This window comes from Chaetura pelagica, unplaced genomic scaffold (genome assembly GCF_000747805.2).
Source record: "Chaetura pelagica isolate M959 unplaced genomic scaffold, ChaPel_1.0 scaffold323, whole genome shotgun sequence".
Classification (NCBI taxonomy): Eukaryota; Metazoa; Chordata; class Aves; order Apodiformes; family Apodidae; genus Chaetura; species Chaetura pelagica.
Genome location: NW_009952640.1, coordinates 803,675 through 817,661, shown reverse-complemented (window position 1 = coordinate 817,661; position 13,987 = coordinate 803,675). Strand labels below are relative to the sequence as shown.

General features: G+C 40.9%; 1 protein-coding gene across 1 annotated transcript in view; it reads right to left on the bottom strand.

Moving 5' to 3' along the window:
* WDFY2 (WD repeat and FYVE domain containing 2) overlaps positions 1-13,987 on the bottom strand; it is a 34,557-nt gene that overhangs the window by 16,249 nt on the left and 4,321 nt on the right. The window contains exons 3-4 of the mRNA XM_009993749.1: positions 9,738-9,811; positions 2,647-2,701 (exon numbers count right to left, since the gene is read on the bottom strand). Coding sequence (XP_009992051.1) covers positions 2,647-2,701; positions 9,738-9,811 — 129 coding nt within the window. The remainder of the gene's footprint in view (positions 1-2,646; positions 2,702-9,737; positions 9,812-13,987) is intronic.

The window sequence follows — 13,987 nt, the reverse complement described above, 5'->3', positions numbered from 1 at the left end:
GGAAGTGGGAGAGGAGGTGCTGTGCTCCTGCTCCCCTACCAACACGTGTGGCGAGGAGTGGAGAATAAAGGATGTCTCTATGGATGGGAGTGATGGAAGGCACTGTGCTGGGGAGCAGCAGGCAGCCTCAGGTCATCAGTGTGCTGCAAACAGTGGGGAATCTCTGCTTTGTTTTACTCCCTTGCACTGTCAAAAACTTGCCTGCTGCAATTGGCCCTTGGGACTCAGAGTGACACTTTCCAGTGAAGCTGAAGAAAACTGAGACTGTCCCTGGGTTGCTGTAACCTACTCAGTGCCATGTCATTGCAGGTTGGACAGAGGAGTGGCCCAGAGAGGTTTGTGTAGCTCAGCATGAGTTGCCAGCACTGCTGCTGAGCTAGGCAGTGTGTCTTCATGCAGAAGCTCTTCTCCATCTTCTCTCCCTGCCTGGCTCTGTTGTGGCTTTTTTTTTAGGGAAAGTTTTCTACTGAATGGCCCTTCACTGAGTCCTGTTTGTAGCAATGAATTGGGATGTCTCTCTGATTGCCACCTCCATTTGCAGCACTAAGAGCAGACTGGTTTTCCTAAGCTGGTAGTGGAGGGAGAAAAAAAAAAAAAAAAAAAGGGAAAAAAAAAAAGAGGCACCTCCAACAGCATCTGAGAGGGTATTTTTGGCAATGTGCAGAAAGCAGAACACCAGCTCTAATGCTTCTTTAACCCTTGCACAGAGGAGTCTACTGTACCAACCCTCCATGAATTTGTGGGATACTGGCAGAATGGGATCACCACACTTTCTTTCCACTCCTAAAACTAGGTCACTTGCACACTGCCACTGTTTTTTAGATTAGACAAATACAGTTTTCATCACCTTAAACAGGGAGAACCAAATGTCAAACTCTGGAAGCAAAGGAGGACAGAGGGGTAGGGGCTCAGGACAGTAGGCAGCAAATGGTCACACACATACTGGCTTAGTTTCCTGAAGGCAGACACCATCCTCTGTCAGCAAGCACCATAGTTTGGGCTAGAACTGAAACTATGCTTATTCTGAGCCCAAGGATTGTTTCTCTTCCCCTAAAATAAGTCCATAGTCTTCTAATATTTTTAGTTTCATGAGAGGTGCTCTCCAGGCCTCAGGTGGGCTGCCACAGCCAACTGGTTACTTTGCCATACTACCAAGATATATGTTTCTCCCTTCCAAAATGTTCAGCCTTTTCCCTGAAGAGCTTGGCAAGAAAAGTGTTCTCATGCATGTGTTGTTCTGCATATGCAGATCAGCAGAAGAAAATACTTCAGCTCACCCTCACTAGGTTGTCATTAGCCTGCAGGATTGAATCTAAACTTGGAAACAGATGAGCTAGTAACAAAGGGGGGTACAGAATAGCCAGTAGGACTCTTAAGTGCAACAGCCCTTAAATATGAAATCTACATGTGTCAAACCAGTGATTGTGGAGCAACCACAAATTTGGATACTAAAGATTTGTACAGTCAGACTGCAAGAATCTTATTTAAGATTCCCATATATATATTATCTTCCTTGCATATTTTTCTTCAGTTTCTACAAGCTAAGAAAAAATGCAAGCATTTTAGCTTATTTTTACAACACACTAGATATTAATGAAAAAGTTGAAGTAAAACCCTCAAAAGCAGAAGGCTGTTAGCCATATTCTGCACAAGTCAAGATTCTCTTCATACCTTAAAAGCTAAATGGTTACAAAGTGGTCCCCAGAGCCTCCATTTAGAGATTTAAATTATCCTCTCAACCTTTCAGAGTATAAAACTCAAAATATATGAGCAAATATGTGTTTTAAAAATGTATGTGAGAAATCTCAAGCCAACATATCAGAGGCTTCTCTACAGAGACATAATGCTTAGCATATAATGATGTGATGCCGTATAATAACACACCACCTCTTAGTCTAGCTGCAAAAGAGAGAAAAGAATAAATTATTGCATGTGTTTTGTTACTTCTATAAAGACATCTGTCCCAGGTGGCTGAGGGAACTGGAGTTGTTTAGTTTGGAGGAAGCTGAGGGGGAGGGGAGACCTCATCACCGGCTACAACTGCCTGGAAGGAGGTTGTAGGGACGTGGGTGTTGACCTCTTCTCCCAATAGCAACAGGACCAGAGGAAACGGCCTGAAGTTACAGCAGGGAAAGCTTAGACTAGATATTGGGAAGAATTTCTATACTTGAATGAAAGGTCAGGCACTGAAACAGCCTGTCCAGGAAGGTGGCTGAGTCACCATCCCTGGAGGTATTCAAGAAACGTGTAGATGTGGAACTTCAGGACACACTCTAGTGGTGTTTGGGAAACACTCTCGGTGTCTCCCAAATGGTTTCATTAGATACATGAGATCACTAAAGATTAAAAATTAGTACTCCTCTTCCTCAAACATGGTCTGGATTTTGGACAGTTAGCTGTCTATAGAGTGATATTCCAAGGGAACATTTAAAAGGAAAAACAGAACATGAAACAACTCTTTAAAAAGTCTTGTAATCTCAGAACAAAACACATTATTGATCTATTGATAAAACCAGAATTTATGCTAGTTAAACAAAAATAAAAATCATTAACTGTAAAGGAGACTGCTCTTCTCACAATCCTTGAGAGAATATTAACTAAAATTAATGACAATACAAACCAATTAACACCCATCATGGCTCTTACCCTGGTAACTTTTCACTAGCGTCATTTTGTTGTAGTCTTCAGATAAAATGAATTCCTGAAGGAGAGGAAAGAAAAAACAAAAGAAACAGTGCTTAAAGATGTAAAGTGTATGAGAGTGTTTTCATCTGAATTAGATATGAAGGCAACAGCTCTCTTTTTTTTTTTTTTTTTTTTTTTTTTTTTCAACCACCCCCCCTTCTCTAGGTGTGTTAAATTTTTCGAGAGGAAAGAAAAAACAAAAGAAACAGTGCTTAAAGATGTAAAGTGTATGAGAGTGTTTTCATCTGAATTAGATATGAAGGCAACAGCTCTCTTTTTTTTTTTTTTTTTTTTTTTTTTTTGCAACCACAGCCCTATCTCTAGGTATGGTAAATTTCAGTACCTCCATCTAAAAAACAAATTATTTCACTCTTTAAAGCTGTCTGAGAAACAACATCACAAGTACTTCTGAACAGATTCGTGCAGATAAAAGAGGAAATAATAAAACAGAAGTCAAAATAGCTGACAGGAATAGCTGGCTCTGGGCCAAGACACCACAGAGTAAGAGACTGGGATCTGGCATGTAGCAAACACCTATTGCTCAGGACTGCCCGGGCAGGTACCCACATGTGTACACAGCTATGTGTGCACACGTGTGTGTACATGTGTCCATGTGTATGCATACATTACAGCCCAGCCTGAGTGCTCAGGAAACTCAATATTAATACATAAGAGCCCCTTGAAGTAGCTCAGTTCAAACTAGGTACCATTAATTCACGATGGGGATACACTTCAAGTTTCTGTTCAACAGCCTCTCAGTGCTTTAAATAGTCACCCAGATTTTTCTCCCCCCCTTGATTTTATCCCACTATTGGCTAAAATTTATTTTAGCATCTCAGAAGCAGACTTTCTTGCTTTGCTACTGCTTCATTGTGTCTGAGGAGCACTTGTGCATGGGATGGAGGGAGGCTTAGCAGGGGCTGTGGCTGCCTGGGCAGAGCTGCGTGGTGTTACCCAGCAGGGATGGCTCCCCTGGCTGGGGGAGAGCACATCTGTGAGGGCTGGCTCTGCAGCCCTGCTGCCTTGGTGCTGCTGTCTAACCACCCATGCAGGGAAATGCTGAAAACAGCAGCTAAGAGTCAGGCATGGCAACCTCGGCTCCTGGGAAAACCCCGTGTAGATAAACTGACTGAGCACCTGGATGTCCCTGCCCCTCGTTCTGAAGAGGAAACAAGGGAAACAGAGTGAACACAACAAAACTCCTACAACATCTCTCTGAAGGAAAGACCCAGGCAAGGAGTGGGCTGTGCAGCCTCACCACAGAAATTTGCCTTCAAACTGCTGTCAGGCATCTACACATCTACACCATATACTCAGAAAAATACAAAGAAAACACAAAGCCACATCATATTAATACTTCATAGTAAACTTGACAGAAACTCCCTGACCTAATCTGCCTTCTGTACAGAAGAAGTAAAACCCAATTCATTTAATCTGTAAACAGGGTGAAAATATGAGAAGCATTACAAACAGAATATAAGCTAAGTTTTAAAGCATACAGTTGTGGCATACTCATGTATAAGCACTGTCAAAAGAACTGTGGAACACACAGGTGGAGAGGACTGGATTGCAGGAACCTACAGGCTGTATTTAAAGCAAACCAAACAAGCAGTGCAAAAGAGCACAAGATGACATTCTAACCACCGAAAGCCAGTATTTACCCACAGTTCTCAAACCAATTTTTTTAAAAACTTTTTTTTTTTTTTTTTTTTTTTTTTTTTTTTTAGAAGAAGACAATCTGCATTTTCTATCTGGTCACTGTAGAATCACAGAATCATCACCAAGGTTGGAAAAGACCTTCAAGATCCTCAAGCCCAACCACACACCCTACAACCACTAAACCATCTCCTGAAATACCATGTTCACCCGTTTTTTGAACACCTCCAGGATCGGTGCCTCCACCACCTTCCTGGGCAGCCTGTTCCAATGCCTCACCACTCTTTCTGTAAAGAAATTGTTCCCAATATCCAGCCTGAACCTGCATTGGTGCAACTTTACCCCATTTCTTCTTTTCCTATTGCTAGTCACTAGGGAAAAGAGGCCAACACCTGCCTCACTACAACCTCCTCTCAGGTAGTTGTAGAGAGTAATGGGGTCTCCCCTCAGTCTCCTCTTCTCCAGGCTGAACAGCCTCAGCTCTCTCAGCTTCTCCCCGTAAGTCCCCTAATCAGCTTAGTTGCCCTTCTCTACACCCTTTCAGGCACCTCAATGTCCTTCCTATACTGTGGTGCCCAAAACTGCACACAGTGCTCAAGGTGTGACCTCACCAAGGCCGAGTATAGGGGGCAGGATCACCTCCCTGGTCCTACTGGTCACACTATTCCTGATGTTGGCCTTCTTGGCCACCTGGGCACACTGCTGGCTCATGTTCAGCTGTAGGTAATCTGCATGGCTTTCCAGCACCAGGATTACCCTAACTCTTCATGTCTACTGCTTCACACCAGGGTGGAGAGGCTACAATACTCATCTGTGGAACAGCTACAGATCCCAGCTTCCAGAAAAACAACTGTGAGTTGAGGCAGTTTTTTACTGTTTCTAAGTTTCTGCTTGTAAGTTAGTTATAAATACATGTTCTCTTGAATTGCTTCATCATCCTTTCCTTGACCTGCTCAACCACCCATTAGTTTTTGCCTGGCAGCTGAAGACTATAGTGAGGAATGTTATTTAAACAGCAGTGACAAATTAGCTGGATTTCTACAACATGGTCACCTTAACTCTACAAACCACAGAACATGAAAAATCTGCTATACCTCCCTAGCTACTTAGAGGGGAAGTGGTTTTCATTAACCACTGCCTGAAAAATGCTAAACCACCACATGAAATGCCTTACTATAAAGCCTGCTTGAAGCAAGACCTTTTGTGATGAATGTGAACTTGATGCTGTGTAAAGGGCAATGGCTTCAGTTGCTGCAACACAGGGTGGAAGAATGTGTCTGCCTTTGCAACCTATTTGGCTGTCCCTGGCTTTCATTATGGTGGCAGTGCACAGATGCTGGTGACTTCAGGTGGAAGGAAAAGCATGGTTTGCGTTCTCATTTTTATTTGCATTTTTTCCTTGGCAATTCTGTTTCATGATCCAAACAGTCCCACAGTTTCAGTGGAAGACTGAAAAGGCTTTTGAATCTCTCCATTATAATACGGAGAAACAAACACAACTGCAGTTCGTAAGGTTTACTCAAGTATTGATTAGCTCTGTATGCTTTGATACAAACCATAACTATATACTATTAATATACCATTCCATCCTCAGAGATAAACAAGCAGTACAAAAAACCCCATCCCATTAACCCCAATGCTGGATATAATTTTTTTCCCCTGAAGGCTTCTCGTTTCCCACTTCCTTATTTGAAAGCATGTGATAGTTTGCAATGCATTTTCTTGTTTTGTGTTTTTGAATCTTTCTACAGCTCCCCCTGCTCCACTTTACACTATCACCTCTTCTTCCATTGCACTCATTCCCCTCTCCCTCTCAAGGCCAAATCAGTTGCTTGCATCAATAGACAGGTATTTTAGCACAGGGCACCTTGCTCAAGGAATTCATGCCCTGTTGCACGTACATTGTGTCACCTGCACTACAAAAACACCGACTACATCCTCCTCAACATTGTACCAGACAAAGTTGTTTTTTCTTTTCATCCTTCCATATGTAGATGTTTTGCTCCTCACAGAGCTGCTGACGCTCAGTTCTCATTAGGCAGCTTTTGGCTCTTCCTAATGAGCTAGAAAGACTAGGGTCACCCACACAGCTCAGTCGGCGCTTGTTAACAGAACAGAAAAAGATTTCCAAGTCCTGTGTGAGCCCTTTTGCACAGGAGGGGCTTGAATATATCAGAGCATTCAAGTTGGCAAAACCAAAACCCCTCCTTGCAGGGAATAAATCTCTGCTTTTCAAAGGGGTCTTTTTGGAGCTACTTTACTATCTTTTGTGCTATACTGAAAATCTTAGTGACACGCCTTGGCTGTTTCAGGTAAGCTTATTATTACAAGAGGGACTTAGTACCATGAAAGCCTACATAAAGCAAAAAGGAGAAATTTTGAGCATCTGAAAAGGCCATCCAATCTATGAAGACTCTACTATACCTTCATGGCACACACCGCCCTCTCACTGAGACATACACACCCACCACAAACTTCTCTTGAGCCTAAGACTGTAAATCCTTACCCTAGAAATATTATCAGCATCTTGTTTCAAATTGCTCCTCTTAAGGCAAATAAAATTCATATTTAAGTATGTGTAAGTTTCTAGGGTAAATAACGTGTACGTCCTAAGGTAAATGACCTTTCCTCTGCTGGCTGCAGAACCTAATGATTAACTTTTTCTAGAAAGCTAACTTTCAGGTGGATGAAATTAGGTGAGGACTCTCATTTTGGCTGTGGAAGTCTCCTGTCTATTTCAAGTAGCAGACCTTTCCTCTGTTTCTTATTGTTGTGGTATCTTGAGAAACTTGCACCCTTTAAAGCATGCTTTTCTCCACTTCAGAACAAGGAATTTATGACAATGATAAGGTCTTTTGGCTTCCAAAAGGGACCTTATGCAGTACCTAAGCCATAAAGTAACAGAAATGCCATTTCTTCTCAAAAAAGGATTGCAAATTGTAAAATAAATAAATAAATATTGAAGGAACGTTTTGGTTTTTTTTTACTTTAGGTGCCACTGTTCTTCAAGCAAGATGTTAGACAATCTTTTGTTCAAGGGAACAGTCTATTGTGCTGCACACGTTTTGTGCAACCTTCATGTTGAGAAATTACAAAAGGTTGAAAATAATCTCTTCGCCTTTGTACAAGTAAAAAATGTCACCCTGTTTCACAAGGAAAGTTGGCCATCCAAGCTCACCTCATGGAGGCTTTGCTGGAACATCTTTCTTTGACAACAGTAGTAAGACCAATCCTTCTCAAAATGCACCATTCACATTTGTGAGGTGCCAGACTTACCAAAAAATTGAGTTAGAAGAAAAAATGCAATCTACTTTCTTATCCCTATTTGCATCTCTAAATAGAAACAGTACTTTCCTTGCAACAACAACAACAAAAAATTGATATGATATGGCATTCTCATGAATATTATAGTAGTTTACAGTCCTTGCCAGGAGTCCTTTCCTTCTAAACAAAGTGAAGATGTAGAATTATTTCAGCATTTTTTTGGCCCTGTACCCAACATACATGAGGGTGCTGGGCTTCACCAGAAGTGGAACAACTGGCTAAGTCTCAAATATTTCAGGCTGCTCCAGTAAATTGCCTGCATTTGCATTTCATGGCAACAGTTAAAAGTAAGGTGACTAAGGTCACCTTGTTTCAGTAAGTTCTCTTATTTTGTGGTCATTGTGCCCTGCATGTATACTCCTGTGCTCAACTGATCATCATAGCTGTGCCCGGGAAGGAAAATCCAGAGAGTGGTTTGTAACCCACTTCCAAATAGCCAGGGATTTTCTCTGACACCCCAATATTGCTGGGACTTGAATACGGGGATACTCTTGCTCTTCTACACCACTTCTTGTAGTACATTACAGTTGTGGCTTCTCTTACAAGCCTGAGGTTTCTACAGAGGAAAATATTTCATCACTTGTGAAAGTTTGTGGGTGCATCTACTGCACAATCCTCTAACACAAAGCAGCCTGCAGCTACAGGGGACTAAATCAAGCCACACAAACAAGCTCTTCCCCCTCTCTTATGTATTTTTATCCAGAAGATTTGGGAAAAAAAAAATTAAAAATAGCCCTGCTCAGCAACAAATATAATCTTAGACATGGCAAAATACACCTGTAAGTATTCAAAACCACATGTTAGTTTACTACCTGCATATATAATTTACCTTCTTTAGCTTCAGAATGGAAAATATTTTACTCCATTCAGACTCAAGCAGCCTCTGCCTCTTCAAGGTAAAATGCCCGGAGGACAAAAGACACATCTCTTCCATTTTGTATGGAAGTATTTAAATACCTTCTTTACAGCTGTCTTCACATTCCTTAAAGGCCTGGTGAAAACAAAGCTGTCTAATAGGACTGGGAAATTACAGCTATTTCAGAGAGTGGGAAGGAAGGAATTTCAGAGGTTCAGGAAATACTGGGGCAGTTGTTCCATCTTCTAGATACAAAAGGGAAAATCCGTGGGCATGAAAAAATCTCAGCTACTAGCCATTAATAGTTTCATAGGTCAAAACCTTCACATCCTTGATACAGCTCACAGGCAACAGCTAAAAGGGTCACACAGCCTTTCCCAAATACCATCTTAACTTTAGTGCAGCCAGCTGCCCTTCTTATGTCAACCTACAAACACTAATTCAGTTACAAAGCCCTTAAGGGCTTACAGCAGCAGCAAAAATCTGAAATGATGGTGAAGTGAACTTAAACTGGAAGAGGAGTCTGTTGATGAGGCATAGGTGAAAAATACCTCTATGGCCCATGACCTTCTCACAAAGTGATACAACTCTTTACTCATCCCACAAGAAATATCCAATGAATAAGGTCAACTGCTACCCTCTGTCCCAGATCCAAAAGACAGACTCTTGTTTTAATACCCTGCTTCCTTTCCACACACCAAGATCTGTCTTAGATGTTAATGAACCCAATCTTCCAGCAAGAGAACTGTCAGTTAGAAGCAAGTCCTCTGAAGGAATCAAGAGGAAAAAAATCTGAACCCTGAAGTTTGGAAAAGCAGCAAGATATGGAACAGAAATCTACCTTCTGCCCCTCAGAAGATTTTTTTGTTCCCCTCTTAATTGTTGCTTTCAGAAAACTTTGGTATGGTATGATTAACAACTCACTTAAATTTAATAAAACAACTGCTGGCTTTCTGCATTGTTATTTTTTAAAGATATATGCAAATTAAGACAGTTTGTTGAGTTTCCTAATAAATAATGTAAACCCCACCCAATGTCTTCATGGCAGTTGGAATGAAATTTGTAATAATACACCATTTTCTACACTACAGCTTCAGTTCTGCTAAGAGCAAAAAGTGTCTCTCTCAAACTCTAGCAAAAATATCCTCTCCACAACATCACACACATACTTCTCAGAAGGGAAGCATTTCAACTAGAAATCTTTGGATGTACTTACTGAGATTGTACCATTGTCTAGACCTATGGACAGCCTTCTGGTTTCCGGGTTAAAAGACATGCATGAACATGGAGCTGAAAAAAATGAACATGTTGATGAAGTTAACAAAACTGCGAGTCTCATTTTCTTGAAGTTCTGGAAAGCCTAAAAGTAGCTAACATGCTTTATGATGGAGTTCAGCATTTTGCCCCTTCCAATAGACATGGAACAACAGCTATTTCTTGCTCCAGCTCCTTAATTTTTCTTACTGTTGTCTGAAAACAGGCATGTCATACAGGAGCAGTGGTGGTGTTTTGATCTAAGAGGCACTTGACATTTCAGTATAAATCTGAGAGGTTACTTTGCTGTATCACTTAGTTTTTACATTTGTCTGAATTTTACTGACAATAAAGCACTGTACTATGTCAGAGGCTTGCATTCTATACCTGCAGTAGGAAAGTTAACCAGTCAATATGCCAACCCAAATTAAGAACTATTTCAACTGTCCCCCATTCTAGTCTCACCACAGAGGGTACTATGACAGTATCACATACTAGGGCCAAAATAAAAGACTGTATCAAAAAGTAGCCATTGTTTCATTGTAAGAATATTACTCTATTAAACATCAGAATTGACTCTTCAGTTGCACATAAGTCAGTCATACTGCACACCCTCGAGGATCTGGCAGGGTTCACCTCAAGAGTAAAACCAGAATTTTCTTGCAAGAACTCCAGAGCTGTGTTTGTTTTAACCGAGTAACTGAAGTTTTGTTCAGAAGATAGGGACTGTATTTACTGCTCAACACAGCAGCATACAGCTAGGAGTCTTGCTACCCTAACAGAAACCCTCAGGAACAATTTTTCAGCAGCATTTGCCAACTCCAGCTAGGGACAGGCATTCTTGCTCCTTCAATAGTGATAAGAGTGTTTTTGAAACCATATTCTTGTAATAAAAGTAGACTACAGTCAGGTGTGCTTTTACTTCTGCTTTCCCCCATCTTTTGGTTTCTACTCTCCGTTGTGATTACTCAGTGTTTTTGTTACTAACAAGCTTGGAATCCTCTCTTTTGCAGTACTGTGTATCTGGGATATTCTCAGTTTGTGGAATGTATCATCACCCAGGATTAAATAGTCCATAGCTCAGCAAATCTTCTTGACAGTTTAGTTGGCAGCAAAGTTACATGAGGAAGGGAGAATGTAGGTTGACTGTTTAACAAAACTTGTTCTACCTTTAGAATTGACTCTCCCTTGAAACACTTCATAAAGGACAACCAGCCACAGGCAGAAAGCCTGCCAGATCTGCATCCACGGGGGCACCTTGATTTATTTATTTACTGAAAGGGTTGACTGAATTAAATCAAAGACAAGGCTTCAGTTGAGTTAACTGCCAGAAGGGAAACACTTAAAATCGGGGCTACTAACAGGGAAAAAATTGCTCCTTCCTATACCTCTTCCTCAGAAAAAGCAAACTTGAATCATGCCTTGGGATAGTGGTGTGTTACTATAATATTGAAGCTTCTAGGGTTGTAGCATAATGGGACAGTTATAGGAAAAATATACAAGGGGAAAAAAAACAAACAACAAAACCCAACAATTCTAAGCAGAATAAACATCAAAACCCTTTAAAGGCACACTCAGTAACAGAACAGGCATATTCCACGTATCAGCTTTCAAATGCTAAGACACTGTGCACACATTGAAAGAGCCAATAGCAACCCCAGAGGCAACAAACAGCTCACAGTAAAATTTTCTCAGGTAAAGCAGCTATTTGAAGTATGCTTTTCCCAAATAGCCTGAAACACTTCAGACACAAAAGGTGCAAGCAACTGCTTGACACAGGCTTATTACAAAAAGTCACTTCTAAATGCCAGTCATAGCAGTCTAAAAAGAATCATAGTCTACATACACAGTCATAGCAGTGTAAAGATACTTATTTTGCTATAATTTTTGCCTAAGGGAATTCTTCAGTAATGTGTGCTCTTGGAAAAATCTTTGTCAGCACTAAAATTATGTCCACGCTGGCTACACTAATGTAAAGTGATGCCTGTTGTAACAAGACTGCAGCAGCTTATGCTTTAGTGAAAATAAGATGACATTTGGACACTTCAGCACTTAGGCTCATTAAGAAGAGGGGAAGAAGAAAAAAGAAAAAACAACAACAACAAAAAAAACAACTACAACAAAAACCCTCCCCAAAAAAAACCCCAAAAAATCCCCAAGCCAAACTCCTGAGATTCTGAAGTGTTTAACATCCTTTTAAAATAATAGCCAGGAAAAATAACTGCACTCTGGAGGCCCTCTACTTCAGTACCTAGCTATGATTAGGATTTCTTTAAAAAGTAAATACAGGGCAGTTAACAACTGATTTTAGCCTGTGGAAACTGAATTATGGAGGAGAAGCCAGATTACACACTTCATGCTCTTGACAGTGTGTCATGTGTATTAGAGGCTGACAGAAGAGAATACAAACTTTGTACCTGCACTTTCAGGGCCCCCCCTTAGAAATGTCTAAATGTGGCGTAGTTTAAGGCAAAGGAGCATGTTTTAATTTGCAGGTTTTTTCCCCTCCTGTTCAAATCAAAGTCTTCACTGTGAAAACCACCATAAGACAGACTGATTTTTCTGCCTCAAAGACTGGGTACTCCACTGATCCTCACTATAATAAATCCTTTACTCTCATCCATGTCTGTGAGAGGTTTGGGTGCAGAGTTTGACCAAAGCACATGGCTGACTTGGCCCAGCTCCTCATCTCCCAGAGTCACCAAGGCACAAATTTACAAAGGCTATCAGATGCCAACTCAAAGGGTTGTGGGTCATGCACCACTGTAACAAGTCATGGTAAAGGTGTATCTACAGGTGGGACCACCACTTACAGCTTGCTATGCAGCAAAAAGGCACCATCGTACCTACTACACTTTTATACAGAGAACCTCTGGGCAGCCATTGTTCTCTAGACAACAAAAACCATTACGAACCTAAAGCAGAGGGCCATCAAAAAGGTGATCCACATGGAAACAGACAGAATTAGAATTTCCAGTCAAATGCAGACTTGTGCAGAGGCTGACTCTGAGCCCTTCCTACAACTTCCAAGCCTAAAGCCATGGCTGATCAGGTAATTGGCATTGGTGTTAATTACACCTGAATCTTCTTGAAATTGGTGAATAACACAGCATAATTTTAATATCTCATGACTCAAAAGCTCATCAGCCTTGTAAGTGAAGTAACAGTGTCAGGTGCTCAAATTTATGAAGAAGCTTTAAAGTAGTCCCCTTTGAGTGGATCTGGATCTACTCCATCAAAGCTGTTATTACTGGCAATAACACAACATTTCTAAGTCCAGCAGAGGACCCAACAAGATTTTAAAATGCAAATGTGCGCAAAAACATCACATGGAAAAGGAGAAGTATCATTGCCAAACTGCTAAAATAGCTATTTTGTAACAGTTTGACTGCAGAAAGCCAAACTTTTAGGAATTTGGGCCACTGCTTGTGATTCACAGAATGTCACATCATTGGATGGTTTCCAATACCTTTTTGTGCAAACTTCTGAGCAGAAAGTACCTTTGAGGCTTGATGTACTCTTATGAGCTAGTCTATCACCCAAGGAAGAACAGAGTTTCTCTTCTATACTGAATGAATGCTTTCTTAAAGCAGGCAGTCAAACACCGTGGCCACTCTAGGGTTTCAAGATGATGATGTGGTATTAAAACTTACATCTATCAAATATTTTATGTATCATGGATCGTATGTCTCTTCCAAATCTAGCTATCTTGGTTTAAAAAAAATTATTTCTGCCTACAGTAAGAACTCCTTAATGGGACTTGGTAAATGCTCACCAGTCTGTGGATTTAAGGTCAGCTCCATAAGCTTTCCAAAGACAGGAAAACCCAACACATCTGAAGCAGTTTGAGGAGCACCAGCATATCCCTGCTGCACTCTGCCACAGGGGTTATGACAAACAGCCAGGGCTGTGATTTCTTCAGCTGTCTCTTGGAAAAATGGACATTGATCTGCAGCTTCTTTTAAAGCATGAACACTGTCTTTGAGAGAGGAGACACAGAGCAGATCATACTGAAGGGATCCATCAGGGAGACTAGGCTTTCCACTTTAAACTGCAGGGGTAAAATTATTCTATTTCTTCACTGGAAGAGCTGCCTTCCCTGTCTAGTATCCTCTCTATTATATTGACTGCTGCAGGATATTAAGTTCTTATCAAATAAGATCATTTACAGTTGCACTCTAATGGACTGAGCACATGCAGTAGGAAGGGCAG